This window comes from Tyto alba, unplaced genomic scaffold (assembly GCF_018691265.1).
Source record: "Tyto alba isolate M040663 unplaced genomic scaffold, T.alba_DEE_v4.0 Super-Scaffold_11, whole genome shotgun sequence".
Classification (NCBI taxonomy): Eukaryota; Metazoa; Chordata; class Aves; order Strigiformes; family Tytonidae; genus Tyto; species Tyto alba.
In genome coordinates, this window is record NW_024881273.1 from 2,863,393 (window position 1) to 2,880,971 (window position 17,579).

The 17,579-nt window shown below is 52.1% G+C and overlaps 2 protein-coding genes across 9 annotated transcripts in view; one reads left to right on the forward strand and one right to left on the reverse strand.

Annotated features, from left to right (window-relative positions):
- Positions 1-156: 156 nt before the first annotated feature.
- Positions 157-1,275, reverse strand: B3GALT9 (beta-1,3-galactosyltransferase 9). Its single transcript, XM_009965257.3, has one exon. It carries the CDS (start codon positions 1,273-1,275, stop codon positions 157-159), a length of 1,119 nt encoding a protein of 372 aa, XP_009963559.1.
- Positions 1,276-11,541: 10,266 nt separating this feature from the next.
- The window catches only part of KCNT1 (potassium sodium-activated channel subfamily T member 1), an 86,554-nt gene continuing 80,516 nt past the window's right edge, over positions 11,542-17,579 (forward strand). For 4 of the 8 annotated variants that reach the window (XM_042786762.1, XM_042786761.1, XM_042786763.1 and 1 more), the window contains exon 1: positions 11,542-11,850. In XM_042786762.1, the coding sequence (XP_042642696.1) occupies positions 11,705-11,850 (146 nt within the window). In that variant the 5' untranslated portion in view covers positions 11,542-11,704. The remainder of the gene's footprint in view (positions 11,851-17,579) is intronic. The other 4 variants (XM_042786764.1, XM_042786767.1, XM_042786765.1 and 1 more) reach the window with 1 other exon arrangement.

Below are 17,579 nucleotides of genomic sequence, written 5' to 3' on the forward strand. Positions count from 1 at the left end.
CAGTACATCCAGTTCTCTTGCTGTAACACACTATAGCATTGAGAATTCATTTGCTGTTGAAGGGAAGAGAGGTAACTTTGAGAGGAGATTGTTATTACTAAACGGTAACAGGGTGAAACAGCTGTTAAAAGAAAATTCAGGCTTCCTTTGCAAAAGTTAATCAACGAAATGAAGAACCTCATTTTTTATTCTATCTAAGTTAAACTGTTTAAACTTATCAATATAGGTCAAAACCTTGCAGGACACCAGGCTGTAGTAAGTTTCCAGTAACGAGCAATCTTTACCATCGCTGGTTTCCTTCCAGTCTTTAAATAACTCATCCTCTTCCATGTTGGAAGAGGTGAAAATGAATTTATAGCAGCATCGATTGTAGCTGATGTGCTTCTCCCCAGAAAATCGAGAGCTGTGAATGGGAGTGATGCCAGCTTTTTTAGCACAGATTCCAACAAAGATCTCGGGGGGCACTGAAAGTGGCACCTCCTTGGCGGCCACGTACACCTTGCGAGCGACGTCCTGGGACATGACGAAAGCGCTCCCGTCGCAGTAATCTGGGTAAAACTCCTCTGAGTATTGATGGATGGGAACAAAGCCAGGGCTTTCGGGGTCTCTGACGGGCACTCCTTGATGAACGACCCTCCCAACATAAACGTCCTCAAGCTGTGTTAAGCTAAGCAAGTATCCGGCCAGACTTGGGATACTGACAAACATGTCTTCATCTGTTTTAAGAATATACCTGGCCTGTGGACAGAAAGTCACTGTCCACTCCACACTCATCAACATCTTCTGTGTCTGCGTCTCGGGAGAATCAATGAAACTGCCTTCAATAATGTCTCTGTGCTTTTGAGACTCTTCATTGATCTCCAGCTGGGTGGTCACTGACGCAGACTTTCCTAAAGCAAACAGAGTAAGGACAGCATAACCTCCGGTGTCTGTCGCGTTGCCCCATGTCTGCCTGATCACGTTGCGCCTTGTCCTGTTTTCTGGGCTACTGCAGACAAGAACGAGCAAAAATATCTCTTGATCAGAGCATGTTGCTGCACTGCTGACGGTGTGAGAGAGGTTGGCCTTTAGAGGACCTGTGTCTAGCTTCCTGGCCCTCTCCCTGATTTCAAGAGTCTTTGCGTCGGTGTAAGAAAGAGGTAATGACCGCAGGAAATATTCTTCCAGTAAATCTGCTCCAAAAAGCAGCACGTGGAAAAGCAAGACGTTAAAGAGAATGAAGCACCACTGGTGAGTCCGGAGCCTGCAGAGTGAGAGCTGGGAGAGAGAAGACATGGACACTGAATTCTCTTGCTACTAAAACGCAAGGCTTTCCTTCATTTTATAATATATATATTCATGCAAAGCAATCACAACTTTTATACCATAGTTTTTGTATTATAGAAACCCTAGAAACCTAAGTAACCCTATTTCTTGTGGCACAGCGAGATCCTGAGCTGAGAAGGACGTTACCGCGCTGTAGTTCAGAAGGCTCCCTGTGTGCATCCGTGCATGGAAACACGGAGGAATAACTCACTCTTACTATTTTCTGTCTGTTTTTAACCTGTTACCAAAGGCCTGAGATGCTAATGAGGACCTGTAACGTTAACGTGCGTCCCCAAAGGAGAGCCTGACAGTGCCTCCTGGAAGCTGCCAGGGTCCGAAGGCCAGGGGGAAGCTGTTGTCCCCGCTGTCCCCGAGGGACCAGGCTCCTGGCTGCAGCCGAGCGACGAGCCCAAGCTCTTACCTGCATGGTGGTGGGAGTTCTCCCCGCAGCGGGGTCTGCGGTAGCGGTGGCAGCAGTTCCTCCCCGGCAGAGGCTTACGGGGCAGCGTCTGGATCTGGGTCTGCAGGATCCAGTTACCGCCCAGTACCCGGAGACTATGGCTTCCACCTCACCTGCCTGCAGGGAGGAAAGATGATCCCAGGGGCTGATCGTGTTGCAGCTGCATAAAACACAAAGCAAGCAAAATTCTAGCCTTTCCCTTTATTTCTGACACTTGGGGTTGGGTCTTTGAGAAATAAAGTGAAAGGCTCACGTGGTGACAGGGGTCTCCCCGGTACCATTGCGAATCTGTGCTGGGTCTGCCAGTTTGTTGCTGTTTTTCTGGGGGTTTGGTTTTTTTTTTTTTTAACAGCTGTGCCCTTTTGGTGTTGGTTCCCTGGTCCGCAGCGGTTGACCCCTGGGCTGAGCACTCTGGATCTCCTGAGATGGAGGTGTGGTGTGAACTTGGGGGTTTCCCTTGCGTGGGGTCCCTGTGGGGGACACCCTAAGGCCAGTCCAGGCTGTCTTTGGCCCAGGGGGAGCGGACTGAGCAGGGAGAGGGGTACAAAGAGGCTTTCCATATGCTGGGATTGCAGCTGCGGGAGCTGTGACCCCACTCCAGATGAGGCACCTCGCTTTGCTCGCTTGATTACTCCCAGAGCTGAGGAAGTGCAGGGCATTGTTTAGTCCCAGGCGTGTTTTCAGTGAGCCCCTGGGAGCAAGGCATGAAGAACGGGCTGTGCAGGGTGAGCTGGTGGTGCTCAGCCGGAGCGCCCGTGGCTGGGAGGTGTGGGGGGATGTTTTTGTGTGTGTGTGTGTGTGTCCCCACCTCCTGCCCCTCCAGCATCCATTTACCGAATCAGGGCTGCGTAACAGGCTCTGTTGGATGGTCCTTTGCTTTCCGTCTGCACAACGTCACCCTGTGGTTTTAAATAACCATATAGGCTTACACTTTTATGGTGGTTGCGTGTCCTGGTGAAGAGCTGTCGTCATCTACCCCTGGACAGGCTCCTGGCTTCGGCGATGGCCTTGGCTGTGCCAGAGGCTCCGCGTGTTAATGTTGGCACAGCCACGGGCTGCGCTGGAGCTGACTGGGCTGGGGAGCCGCAGGGGACTGGAAGTGCTGGAGGGGGAAGTGCCAAAGACACCACAAACAGGATGGAGGTGTCAGCAGGGGTGAGAGTTGGGTTTGGCAGCGGGTCTGCGAGCTGTGGGGCCCGCGGAGCACCGAGGGGGGCGAGGGGCTTGCAGGTCCCCAGCACCCCCCTGGGGAGGGGGCAGATGATGGCAGTGATGCTGTTTGATGGGCAAATTGTGGTGGGAGGTGTCAGCTTTCAGCCCACAAGCGTGGGAACTCCAGTTTCCATGGGAGAGCAGAGGTCACGGTTGTTTTTTGTTTTTGTGGGGGTTTTTGTTTTTTGGGGTTTTTTTGTTTGTTTGTTTTTTTGTGTTGTGGTTTGTTTGTTTTTTTAATTTTTGAAAGATTTCTCATAGGTAACGGTGCCTTTCTGTTACTGCATCCTTGGGTGAAAAGGTGTAAGGAGAATGCAGCGTTGCTGTGGTTCACTTAACTGTGTCTTACAAGGGTGTGATGCTCTGACCATTGCAATCCTTTCTGAAGCATCCTAGGGAAGCCTGTATCAGCCAAATGCCCCAGGGAGCTGGAGAAGAGCTTTGATTTCTGGCTTTGGGTGACCCAGGGTTAATCCCCCAACTCTGGCTGAGCCCCTCAGCTCTCCCAGCACCTGCCCCTGGGTCTGTGGCAGCGTGGGAAGATCTTTCCCACACGTGTTGGGAAATCTGTATCGATGTAGGGAGCAGCTGGACTTACAGATGAAGCCAGGTCCCCAAAATGCGGTCACAGCTCGGAAGTGTATTGTGTCCCTCTGAAAGACAGCCCAAACACACACAGCGTGTGTGTCCCAGTGTGGATCTCGGCTTTAGGCTCTCCAAAACCAGGAAGAACTCCTTTCACAGAGTTTGTGTGTCAGCTGGGCTGCAGCTTCATCTGGACCAGCCTCACAATCATTGTAATCCTTGCAGAAGTTGAGCTTTGAAGCTTGGCAAACTGTCAGCATAGGAAGTGTCAGTTAGGTCTGTTCTCTGAAATAAAAAGCTAATAAGGAAATATTTTTCATGTATAATAATATAGCAGTATAGCCCTAGATACCCATTCTGGGTAAAAAATTCCTCCTTTGAAGATGCTCCGTCTCCAGCTAAACCATTTAATAAGCAAATAAATATAGCATTTGAAACCACTTCCATTAAAAATATTGGCTTTTCCAATTGTGCGGTTTTAGAATAATAATAAAACCCACATGTGTATCATCCCTCTTGCAATTATGCACAGCGTGGTGCTTGCAGTACTTCTGAAGTAATTTCTTTAGCACTGCTTTGTGGTGGCAGCAGGAACTTCAAACAGTCGCCGATAGCACGTATATAAGATTAACGCTATCCAACCGCAGCCAGGGCCCAGGCAGCTCTCAGACGTGGGGTTTTGTTTACCCGAAGAGCCTGGCTGAGCCCCACTGGGAGAAAGCTGAGGAACAGAAATGAAGAGAATGCTGAAGGGTAAAATAACTGATCTGGGAGCACCACAAACCCCCTCGGCTCCAGGGAGTTTGCCCGGGGATGATCCCTCCATCACCTTTAAAACGCAGGTTTCATGCAAACGTAACATACAGCAGCTTATGTATGACCTTATCTCACGTTTCATGTGGGTAAAGTCAAACACATCCAGGGGAAAACCTCACTCCAAGTGAGATTCAAGAGTTTCCAGGTGAAGAGTGAATTCAGAACCCCGGTGTGGCTGAAACCAGGTCCGCCTGGGGAAAGGAGTGCTGTTCCTACAGCTTCACTTCAACCTTGAAAAATCATGTGGGTGTAAATTAGGGAAACAACCAGAAAAGGAGGTTTCCCTGAGCCACAGGGTTATAATTTGCTTTATGTAAGACGTTTTTATATTTTCCTTAAGTTTTATGTCCAAGCAAATCTCATTACAGGAGAAAGGATGTGTCGATATTGCTGTAGACAACCTACCATACAAAGAGACAGACTGAAGGATATTTGGAGTTTAGGCTGGATTTTTTTGGAGAGGACAGGGCCCTGAACTCCCGTGCTATCCAAAGATAAAAGCAGAAATGCCTGCGGGATGGTGGGAGATGCTCTTGAGCAGGATGAGCCCAGGGTGTGGTGCAATGCGCTGCAGGGGAGAACCCGCAGCTTCTTAAAACGTTTCTTAAAGCCTCCTGGCTTCCCTCCCAACACTGTGAACATTTGGAACGGGGGGAGCAGAGCCTGGCTTGTTTCAGTTCTGCTCGACTCTGCTTCATGAATATGCAAAGGCTTTGGATGACGCACTCTTCTTGGGTAATGGTGCAGCTGAGGGCAGGCGGATGGCATTTATTGGGGAAAACCAGTGAAAATTAGTTTTTCCAATATAAATCCACTCAAATATAAAAACTGGAGCTCTGCCTGCCTCAGGTGTCCATGTGCTATCGTTCCCTGCGGGGTGGACATCCCTCTCCATCCCCACCACGGTCCTTCCACTCCCAGGCTCTTCCCAAAATCCAGGTTGATTCCCACAGACGAGCTTTTGGATCTTCACTCAACCGCTCCCGCTCCCGAGACGTGCCAGACCCTGTCTGTGCAGCCCATCTGTAGGCAGGCAGGTTTTTGCCCACCCAACAGCCTCTTTCCATGAGGATTCCCTGTGCCCTCATGGAGCTGCTTTGTCTTATTTTAAGGGTCAGAGATGACCCCTGTCACAAAGCGTCCTCCGGCAGCCCTGCCAGGATGCTCCTGGGAGCACAAAGCACTCCCAGGTGTCTAAAGTGTTTCAGGCCCTGCCCAAAGGGTCCCCTCTATTTGCAAACCACCTTTTTCAGTGTTTCACCAGCACACACAGACTCGATAGTGGATGGGGCTGGAAAGGGACTTGTCAGATTTTTAATAACAGCATCAGTTGCAATAAATAAAGGGAGACGACTGGTTTGGTTTTAGTCACCTAATAGCAATGCTTTTGCTTAAAGATATGATTCAGCTCTTGCAGGTACTTCTTCACCTTAAGCTCTCCACGAGGCTTGGGAGATGATGGCAGACAAGGCTTTATAAGAGCTACACAGTGTGCCCTTCATTCGAGTCTTGGTATTTAACATCTTTTGGATGTTAAACTCAAGTAGAAATCTTTAAAACAAGCCAACAAACTGGACTGCTGACACACTAGACAAATAGATTAGCTGCTCCTGGTAGGCAAATGAGGATGTCTTTTTTTCCCATTGAATGGCTTAGTTGACTGGGTTAAAAACATGTTTTTACAGCCAAGTTCCTAGCATTATTTTTTTCTTTGCATATATCAGTCTCGGAGTTACAGAGCTCTATCTTTTTGTATGGGTGTGTTTGATTATTGCTTCTTGAGCTTAATGACAGCTTTGACAACTAACTACCATTCTATTCCTCGATAGAGAAAGCTTAAACCCTCTGTACATTCTGCAAGTGCTGCATTTAGCCTCGGAAATACAGAGCTAAATATAAACTGAATGGAGAGAGCACGAGCTTAGGAAAAATGTTGAGTTGCAAGGTCACAGGGCTCCAGCCTTTGGGTTGAGCTGGTTCCCAAAAGGTCGTCTCCCCTCCAAGATGTCAGTTGGGCAGAAAAGTTGCCTGTTTTGCAGTGGACTAGAAGTTTTCCCCTCATATTAATTTTCAGTGTGCTGTGCAGGTTACTTTGCCTTGCCCTTTCATTCCCTGAAGATAGACGCAGGCTGCATTTGTGCCTGGCAAATCTATATTTCACATGAAATTCATTTGACACGCACAACATCTGAAGCGTTTGAGTCTTGAATCGAGCTCCGCTTTGATTAAATTCAGTCCATGCTTTGACAATATTTGCAATTGGGAGCAGATTGGCTGTTGCCATGCCTGACTCCACGGCGCTCTGTAGCTGCAGCAATGCTGGGCAGCAAGCTGGGGAATTTCTTCTGGGGAGCTCCTTGCCTGGGGGTCAATGGGGGTGCGTGTGTGTGTATGTGTGATGAACCCAAAAATGCAAAGCTTGCCTTAGGTTGTGGAGGAAAACAGAATAAAAGTGCAGGTCCTGGGGCTCCTGCAATGCCCCAGCCCATCCTCTCCAGGTCCCACGGTGCTGGATGGATCCAGCTGTGCTCCAGCTGTATGGACCTGGGGGTGCCCAGGGATGGGGATGGGGCTGCAGCCCCCAGCCATGGCCAAGGCTCCTGCTGTCGGGGCCATCCTCCATCGCCCTCCTGGCAGGGGGTTATCGGGGAGCTCGAGCAGGACAAGGACACCCTCTAACATGAATCCTCACTTGGCTCCGGAGCACCGCGGTGTGCTGGACTTGGGTGATGTGCTCCTCAGAAGACTACTTTCTCTCCCTCTTGCCTCTGACTCATCCCACCGTTGCCTCCCACAGATTTATTTATTGCTCTCCCAGACACAGAAAGAGCAGAGTTGAGTCTCTGCTGCCCCGTGCCAGGCCCCTCCTTGGGCAGATGGGGCCGCTATCTCCTGGGGATGGCCATACCTTCCCCTGCTCTTGGCCTTTGGGGGGGGTCACAGACTTGGGGTTTGCCTTTCCCAGGAGCCTCGCACGAGCTCCCCCCCCGGCTGCTCCCGGACCCTGGCTCTGCTGGGAACTCCTGTGTGTGCACACACAGCACACGGCCGTGCAAACAGCACTCGGCATCCCTGGATGTGCCTGTTCCCTCGAGTGCCACACGCTCCCTGCCCGGGCAGGACACAGCCCCCTGTGACCGGCTCTCTTGCTCCAGGGTGCTGGAGGGACCCCCCGGCAGAGCTCTGGGGGCTGAGGGAGTCGAGAGGAGGAGGCATGGTGTCGCAGACAGTACGTGAAATCCTGATTAATTTTATTTTTTGTCAGTAAAACGACTGTTGGGAGATGAGTACTTGTAGCATCGATGACATTTCAGGGAGCGCTGCAGCTGAAGGCTCAGCCAGACCTGTGCCCCTGAGATGCTGAACGGTTCCTTTGCTGAGAGCAGTCCCCTGCTTCCCCCCCACCTGGCTTTGGGAGCAGAGGGTGGGTGTCACAACCCCAAGGCAGGTACCCCCAGCACACTGCCCAGCCCCCGGGGCTGAGGGGCTGAGCACCTGCAATGATTAATGATGTTAAATCGTGGCAGCTGGGAAGAAAAAGCTGTTATTGTAAGGTAGTGCTGGCTGTGACCCAAAAGACCTAAAAGAGTTTCCAAAGAGAAGTGGATTTTACCACTAATGATCTGGAAGGGTAGAGGGGAAGGGCAGTATCTCTGGTCAGTGCTCTGGTGAGCAGGTGGAAAGGGGAGAGTGTGACAAGAGCCCCCCAAATTACCCAAAGGCTGAATAAAATGCCTTGGGGAGGAGTGTGAGAACTCAGCTTTCTGTGAAGAAAAGGAAGAGGTGTTTTTATGTTGCAATATAATTTCATGGGGACAAAATGCAGGATAAAAGCAGACTGTTGATCTAGTGGGAAGAGGCAGGCTTTGCCGCAGCTGGAAACTGCAGTCAGACAAATCCTCGTTAGGAGGAGGGGGTGCAGCTGACTAACGAGCGAGGCGGTGTGTGGGGAAGATGTACCAAGGGAGAGAGATGTGGTGATCTCAGCATCCCCAAATGCCTCTCTGGAAGTCAGAGGGTCTCGGGGCTGGCCAGGGGCACGATGTCACCAGCTCCATGTGCCAAGCCAGGGACGAGGGGATCGGATCAGCCACCCGGGCTCCAGCACAGCCGGTCGTCCTCTGACAGGGGGAGTGTGGAATCCTCTTGTCCGGCATCATGAGGGAGTCAAAATCCAACACGGACCCTGGTCTGAACGTCCACCTTTCCCAAAGGCACCCAGTTCCCAAATACGTCCAACTATCTGGGCTCCTACCTCGAGTTTAGGACAAAACCAGGCTGTGCTCTGCCACATGGCAGAGGAAGGACAAGTGAGCTGAGCTGATAATGCTCCCACGACAGTCGATGTCAGAGTGTAAATACACCCCCAACCCCTGGTCGTTCTCTGTTTTGTGATATGCCCTGAAATACTGGAGCTAAATAATAGCAAGACAAGGAAAAAATAACCAATGGGGAAGGAAGGAAAGTATTTTGCTTTTTATTCTGTTAACCGCAGGTTGTAAAGTGGTTTGTTATGGAGGTTCATTTTGTACCTGCTCAGCGGGAGAGGAAGCAAAGGCGGCAAGTTCTGCAGAGCGGCGGAACTGCTCCATGCTGGAGCTGGGAGCATTCCCCAGGACAAGGGCTTCCCCCCTTTCCCAGACTGGATCCCACCAAGTGCCACCACCGGGACAGCTCGTCCCTGTGCCCAGTGGCTGGGCCTCTGCCTCGGCATCCCCACTGCTCCACAGTGGGACTGGGCAGGCACCAGTGCCCTTCCCAGCACAGCTCCATCCCCGGGTGGGACGGGGCCAGCCTTGCCACTGGAGCTGAAGCATTTGGATGGGGATGTTCTCTCCTTCTGGCTCTTTCTGTCTCATTTCTCATTTCTCTTTTCCCACTGTCGTTGTCCCACCCCCCCCCCACTGTTTTAAATAATTCCTCCTCCACGCCTGTGTTATCACCTAGCATGTCAGTACGCTGCTGTGCCACCCACCCCTCTCCTCGCAGAGCTGCACGTTAACATTTTGCACCCGATAATGTGAGGCAATTAGTGAATGAAGAATAACTTTCCAACTTAAAACCATGATGGGTCGGGGAAGCGTCACACGGGTGGATTGCACGAGGAGTATTAATTGCTTTTCTCCCAAATGACTCCTAGTGTAGGAGAGTCCATATGGAGAGAGAGGAGGAGGAGGAGGAGATTCTGCGGGAGAAATGAAGACTCCGGTCCTAGAGAGAAGCGCATCTGAGTGGGCACTTTCCTCTGGAGCCAGAGGCTGCGGCAGCGAACGGGCACCGTGTGCCAATGCATCACACGAGGACCGGGGCTCCCGGGCCCCCCGACTGGAGAGCGTGAGGGTGGGAGGGGGGCAGCCCCGGGGTCAGGGGGGGGCCTGGAGCTGTCAGAGAGAAACCACCGCCCAGCCTGGATGGCGTCACCCACCCCTGGGCTCTGGCGTTTTGGGTGACTGAGGTTGCAGAAGGCACGGGGGGCTGCCTGGCCGTTGTGATTCTGGGGGAGCGTTTCCTTTGTACTCACTGGTTCTCGCTGGGGGTATCTGCTCACCCCCGCGATCCCGCGGCTTGGCACGGTGGTGAACTCCCCAGAAATAAAAAAAAAAAAAACAGAAGCAAACGAGGAGAGGAGTGTGCTGGATTTGGGGCAGAACTGTTCCCCCGGGGCTCTGCTGCCCTGTGGGCTGCACGGCCACCCCTGCCCCGGGGTCCAGCTCGGTCCCCGCCGTGGCCTCGGGCCAGCGTGGGTCGTGGGAGCCAGTGAGGAGGCAGCTTTGGGGCACTTTGGGCTTGGCCACAGCGTTATGGATGGCACCTCCTGACAAGTAGCACCCATGGGGCTGAACTTCAAGGGGGGAGAAGGCACCTTGACGTCCATCCCGTTAACCCTTTCCCAGAGGCGGCCGGCTCGCTTCCAGGCTGTCCCCGCTGTCCCTGGGGTGGGGCCGTTCCTGCAGCGGGGCCCTGTTATTGCAGCAGGGCCCCCCCTGGAAGATCAATGCTGCCCGGCCCGGGCGCACAGCACGGCACAGGAATTCCCCAGCAGGCTGGGGCTTGGCTGGCCTGTTTGCTTTTGGCACAACCTCGAGGCTCAGCAGTGCTCAACACAAATATTTATATGGCTAGTAGAAAATAAAATAGATTTTTTAAAAAGGAAAAAAGAAAAAAAAAGGGAAAAAAGAAAAGAGAAAAAAGGGAAAGATGAAAAGAAAAAGGGAAAATAAGGAATAAAGGGAAAAAAGAAAAGAGAAAAAAGGGAAAGACAAAAAGAAAATTAAAAAGGAAAAGAAGGAAAAAGGGGAACAAAAGGAAAAAGAAAAGAGAAAAAAGGGAAAGACAAAAAGAAAAGAAAATGGAAAAATAAGGATAAAAAGAGGAAAAAAGAAAAAGTGAACAAAGAGAAGAAAAGGGGGAAAAAAAGAAGGGGAAAATTGAAAAAGGGGAAAAAAGAAAAAAGAAAAAGAAAAAAAGGGGGTAAAGGCAGAAAAATAAATAATAAAAAAAATCAACATAAAAATAGAAAACAAGGGAAAAAAAGGAGAAAAAATGAGAAAAAAAAAAAGGAAAAAAAAAAGGAAAAAAAAAAAAAGGAAAAAAAACAGAAAGAAGACAAAGAGAAAAGAAAATGGGAAAAAAAGGGAAAAAATAAAAATGAAAAAATAAAAAAAAGGGGGGAAGCGTCAAAAAAAAAAAAGGCAAAAAGAAATAAAAATACAAAAGGGGAAAAAGGGAGGAAACAGAAAGTAAAAAGAAGAAAAGCAAAGCAGGCGAAGCCCCCGCGGGGGCGGCCGGGCCGCGCTGCCGCGGTCCGCGGGGCGGGCGGGCGCAGGTGCCGGCGCGGGCGGCAGGGGGCGCCGTGGTGCAGCGGCGGGGCCGGGGCGGGGGCGGCTCCCGCCACGCGCCATGGCCGCCCTGGGCGGGGGGCGGCGAGCGCGGCCGCTCCGCCGGGGCGCGTACGGCAGGACCCCCCCGCCGCCCCGCCACCCCCCCGCCCAGCTCCCGTCCCCCGCCCCCGCAACTCCCCGGGACCTGTTGCTGCGCCCCGGCAGCGGGCTCCCCCGCGGCCGCCGCCTCGTCCCCGGCATGCGGAGCGCCCGGCCGGCCCGCGGGCTGCTGCGGCGGCGGCGGGGGGGCGCGCCGTGATGGGCGGCCGGGAGCGGGAGCGGGAGCTCCGGGAGCGGGACGGCGGCGGTGGCGGTGGCGGTGGCTCTGCCCGCGGCCGGCAGCCCCCGGCCGGCGCCTTCGGCAGCGCGGGGCTCCCATGCTCTGCTCCGCCTCGGTTCTCCGGGCACCCGCCTCGGTTCTCCGGGCACCCGCGCCGCTTCGCTGATGCCTTTCTCGGGCGAGGAGCGGAGCCTGCAAGGGATCTACAAGCCGGCGGGGCCGGCGGAGGGCAGGGCGGCCGGCGGGGCGGCCGTCTGTACCGAGTGCTACACCAACCGCTCCTTCGTCTACGACGATGGCAGCGCCCACAGGTACCCGGGGCCGGGGGTCGGGTCGGGGGGGGGGTTCCCGGGGGCCGCCTGTGCTGCCGTCGTGGGGAGCCGCGGGGCTGGGGGACCGCCGAGCCCCTGCCGTGCGGAGCCGAGGGGAGCGCGTTCCCCCCCCCCCCCCCCCCCCGAAGGAGCCGCGCCGTCGCCGGGACCCCTCGGGGTGGGGTGGGGGGACACCCAGGTGCGGCCCCGCGGGACCCTCACCCCACGTTCCCACCGCCCTTTCCGTGCCCTGAGCCTGGAAGAAAGTTTCCGTGATGCTTCCAGGCTTGGCTGGCGTCCCCTGCCAACACCCCCCGTGGGCAGTGTCACCTCGGGAGTGGAGCGGTTAGAGGCTGCCTGGGGATCCCCGAGTTGTTCCCAGTCACTATTCCCCGTGGGAAGGGTGGACGCTGCCCCTCAGTTGTGCTCAGCACAGATTGAGGCTGTGCTCCGCGGTGTGCGGGTCAGGCGGCGTTTCGGAGGAGCTGGTTTGGCTGAGCCCCGAAGCCAGAGGACCAAACTGCACGCAGGCAAAAAGGGTACATTTCTATAGGTGCACCAGAGCCCACGCTCCAGCTTTGGGCTGGTTTTATGCCGAAGTTACAATGTCCAATATGAGGAAGAGGCTGCGGTGTAGAAGTGAATTGCTGCTCAAAGGGGATCACGGGGACCCAGTGCCACCGTCCCCTTGTGCCCAGGCAGCAGCAGACGTGTCTCACAAGGGGATGAGTGCTTGTTGCTGAAATACCTCAGTTTTTCCTGATAACTCCTTTCTATTTTCATTGGTTTGATTATGTTTACTAGCGTGGCTCTTCTGACTGTCACACTTATCTAATGTCATCTGAAACGAGCAAATGAAGTGCGTGTATCTATTAGTTCTTGGCAGATAAGGACCTTGGTTGGGTTTGTGCCCTGTGCTGGTCACCTGGGGTTTTTTATTTTGACATCTGCTCACTATGATTTAGGGAGACCATCTTTTATTCCTAAAAGCCCAGATGGAAAAAGAAGGAACAGTCTATTCAGTGAACTCTTTAACTTTCAGTACATTGACACTGACTGGGTAACTGGTAAAATCCTCAAATATTGGCACTTGGGATTAAGTCCCTCATCCTTTTCCCTGCCCTCCTCTCTGTCAGAGGCACAATGTCCGATGCGGCCAAGGCATTGAGAACACCGTTCGGTTGCCGTGGGCTGGCCAGGGTGGCTGTGGAGCCGTAGCGCCTTCATCAAACCCAATTGGCTCATTTTGCAGCTGTACTTGGTGTGTTTGCAGAACCGCTGTCCTTGAGGAGGTTATTGAACACATCTGTGTGTGGGGGGGGGCGAGATCAGGGATCAGGCTGGAGCCGGCAGCTTGCGGAGGGTTTGGACTCCAACATTACAGGAAAATGATGAGTTGCTCAGCTCAGACAGCAGTTATTGCTCCTTATTACTTAGACTGCAGCCCTGCTTGGGGTCATTTATCCTCATTTAAGGCACAACAACAAAATTCTTGTTCTAAGGTCTTCCCTTCTGTCTCTTTCATTCTAAATAGAAGCGCTTTGTTTTCTAATTATTATCATACAGCTCAATATGTTTCTAACCTCCTCTGGCTCCAGAGAGGTTGAAATGCTGTTGCTTTCCGTGGCTTGTCTTGCCTGCCTCTGTGTTCAGCCCCTTTGCTGCCCTTGCAGAGATATTGAACAAGCTGGTTGGAGCCCTTGGGACTCGGCAGCTTTGCCTGGAGCTGCCTGTTTCTCCAGTTCAGAGCAGCCTGGATCTCTAATGTAGTTTTTCAGTGCCATTCAGCTGAAGTAGCAGAAAATGATTGTTGTAAAGAGGCTGAAGAGAAATGTGCAGGAGCAGGCAGAGCAATAAGCACTGTCTCCCCCATTAGATGATCCCAGGGGCCCGGTGGCTCATCTGCTCTTTGGTTTCCTCTTCTGCAGCTTGGACTGGGGGTGCACATCCCCCTTTCAGCAGATGATCGTCCCCGTTTAACAACCTGCTCTCGCTCAGCCTCTGCCTGGTACGACAGTTTCTTCCTCACCTCCCGCGGGTTTTACCTCCGCTCAGTTGAAGGCAGCACGCTGACGTGGGGTTTGTGTCTGGCGGGTGCACAGTCCCCAGGGGAGATCAGGGCTCGGGGGTCCTACACGGACTCCTCGGCTTGTCCCCCCTCCGTGCTTCCAGGCGGAGCTGCGGGTGTGATGGCAGCCAAGGAGACCTGTTACCAGAGGTGTGTGAGAAGGATGTGAGAGCCAGGAGAGATCTGAGCAGTGCAGATGGATGACATGTTCAGTGTACCTTCTGCTAAATGTTCAAGGGGACGTCAGCTGGGTTGGCCCCGTTAAAATAAATGGAAGCCTCAATTATCCCCTTGCTTACCAAATCTAGAGATGGCTTAAAAGCTGTTGAAGAGAAATTCCATCTCAGTTGCCTGAGTGGGAAGGTGTGTGTGTAAACATCTATGTGCGCTCTTCCGGCCCTCTTTATAAGGAGACAATGATCCTGAAATCCCCTTCCAGCTGGAAAGCAAGGGGTTAACTGTAAAAGCACTTGAAAGTATGTTTGGAGAGCAAATACACATTTCTGGCACCCAGAGGGTACAGATAGCCTAAATTTTACTTTTCTACCTCATGGGAAATCTGGGTAAATGTTTGTACAAGGAGCTAGTCTGTCATTTAGGGGAATACAGGACTTCCTCCGGCCAGCAGCTCCACTTCCTCTGCCTTGCCCATGTAAGGGCACTCTGGTGAGGAGCAGTGATGGATGAGCAGCCATATGAAAGGGCTCATGCAAAAATATCCTGCACAAGTAAGGGAGCCTATGGGAGAAGCAGGGACGGGCAAGAGGGGACTTGGTTTTTCCATCCGCGACATCCTGCTACTATGGCTTATTTAAGAAGAAAAAAGTGAAAGACGGCGGCATGCACGATGAGACCTGGAGAAGCTGTTTAGGAAGATCGTGTCTTAAATTAGACGTATGTGGCTTTTCTCATGTCTGTTTTTAATGTCTTTTACAAGAGATCTGTTTGTCTGCTAGAGTGCACCTCTCTGCTTAGGTTCAGCACTGCTGTTTATACGTGGAGTAAGCACTAGATGTCCGTGCCGAGCGGGGCGGGTTTGGGTACCTTATCATGGATTTGGGAGCAGGATGTGGAGGGAAGTGGGTCCCAGCTGGAGTGGCTGCCCCAGTGCAAGAAGCTGAGGCTGTGGGCTGGAGAACAGCAACCTGAGAGACCTGTGGCACCTCTGGCACGGCAGCTCCAGATGTGCTTACGGAGTGCCAGCTAGAGAGGGCTTGGCTTGGTAGGAGTCTGACTAGGCAGCCAGGACAGATCGTATTTTCTGGCCCTAGAAATCACAGGAAAATTTGGAGTAGTGGCAGCATGGTAGAAAATACCTATAGGCACCTTCTGCTGCTCTGGTCATAGCCTCTGTTTGAGTCCAAAGTCAGGTGTTTGCCTGCTCTCCTTGCTGAACCTGGGGTGATCGGTTTGTTCCCAGGGCCGTGTCTCTCGGAGAGCTTGGGAAAGTTGATCTGAATCCATGAAGGATATGAACGCAAAAAAAAAAAAAAAAAAAAAAAAAAAAGAAAAAAGCAGTGATTAAACGGCATTCTTGCGCAGTGTGAACACACTCATCCAGACGTGGGTTGATGCTCCCATGGCTTCTCCTGCTACTCTTCAGATGTATCAAGTGGACTGTCTCAGTTTAGTGTGAGGATGGTCCCTGCAGCTGAGAGCCTGTTGTTGTCTCTTAAGTTTTCCATTTTCTGGAAATGAATGGGAAGATGCTGCTTTGGCAGAGCTTGCACTGAACCAGACTCTGTAGCTAATTAACCAGTTCCTCCAGGCGAGATAACTAGCTTAGACATTTATCATCTTCCAAAAAGTCAGCCTTGTGGATTGCAACAACTGTTGCTCTTGGCTGCCCGTGGGAATCCTGGCCTTGCTGTTCCAGGAGAAATTGCAATAGGGAGCCATAGAACTACAGGGCCAAACACCCTGTATTTTCAGAGCGTTTATGTAGCACAGATGATAAGGAATTCGGCTCTTGTTTTCCTCAGCTGATTAGGAAAGGGAAGCATGTGGCTCTGGCAGGAGTCTGAAAGTGGGGCTCGGCAGGGCTGTCAGCAGCTCATGCTGCAAAAACTGCCACAGGAGAGTACCTGCTAGCACACCTGGGTCAGTGGGAAGAGGTTTTGGGACACCCTCCACCCCCTCCCCAACTATTCTGTTTAACAAAGGACCCCTGACATGCTGAATGTCCTCCTTAGATACTATTGTTGGGTTCTGGCATGGCTGTGTCGCCCTTTGCTGGAGAACAGCAAAGTAGGTCATTGCTTGTGCTCAAGGCTCTTTCTGCTCTGCAAAAATATTTACAGCATCTATTTGAATCCTCCCAATTCCCCATCAGGGACCTGACCTCTTCCTGACCTCCACGCCTGATTCCCAAGTGCTGCACGTAATTTGTTTTGGAGCCTGCTTGCGTTTCTCTTGCATCCATGCCAAACTGTGCTGGAGTGTGGAACATCTCATTCATCCTTCTTATGAATAAAAACAGGCAAAGAGCCATCCTAGGTCTGAGCGCAGGTGCCTCTGGCCTTTGACATTGTCCTTTGAGAGTGGCCGGGGACAGGGACAGAGGGCAGGTACAGAGCAACCCTTCCCGGCGCCGGAGGGCTGCAGCCTGCGGGATCGGGATCCTGAGCTGGAGCTTGTACAGGTTGTACCCAGAGGTTGTGCTTGGATGATGTGGCTGGATGCCTCCCCTGGGATTTGCCTGGTCCCTCTTGAACCTGCTGGTGCTTTCTGCCTCTGCAAGAGGATGCGAATTCTCTGGCGCAGTTGCTCTGGGAGAAAACACGCTGCTTTTCCTTTGAGCCTGCTGCCCTGTGATTTCCCTGGGTTCCTACAGCTCTTGTGATGTGCTTGCTCCCTGGTCGTCTGCTCTGATTTCACCTGCCTTTCATCATGTCTATTCCCAGACTAAAGACTCCTCCTCGTCTATTTAGTCTCTCTTTGAACAAAATGTTTTATGTCCCTGTAGTTATCTCTGTTGCCCTCCTCTGTGCTGTAGCATCTCTGAGGAGGGGAACCAGAAGCGTGTGTGGCTCTGTGGTCGGTTTTGCTGTAGTATAACAGCCTCTCCTAACGTTTTGGGTTTTGACCACCACTGACAGTCAGCTGTGGCTTTGTCTCTTTTCTGAGTGCTAATTTGCAGACCTTCTAGTGCCTGTGCAGGAAGGTGATTGTTCCACCCCCTTTAGGATTAGTTGGCATTTATTGATGTTAATTTTCGTCTGACATTTTATCATCAGGTCAGTCGGTGCTGCAAGATCCTCCTGCAACTGTTTACAGTCAGGTTTAGGTTTGACCGTATTGGGTAATTTGCAGTCATCACCATCACTTCTGACTCCATGGAACAGCAGAGAGCCTTTTGGGACCCCACTGATGTTTGCTTCAGTGATCCCCTTCTGTTTGTCTCCTGTCTTCTAATCCACGAGACATCTCCCTCTTCGTCCCATCACATCCTGGTCTGGCAAGTGGGTTGACAAGCCTGCCTCTTGGGGTTTATTTCTGTAAGCCTTTGTATCCTTGAACAGTGTGAAAAGACTCTTCCTTCTCCCACGTATCTATTATTTTCTGCTTTCAATAGAAGGGAATGTTCTGCAGGGGTCTGGAGCACCGAGAAGTTTCTTTTCTGTGCTTCATCCCTAGCTGCTTGTAGGAGTTTGGGGCTGTA

Coding starts and splice junctions, on each gene's coding strand:
- B3GALT9 (XM_009965257.3), bottom strand. CDS start 1,275: ATGTCTTCTCTCTCCCAGCTCTCACTCTGCAGGCTCCGGACTCACCAG.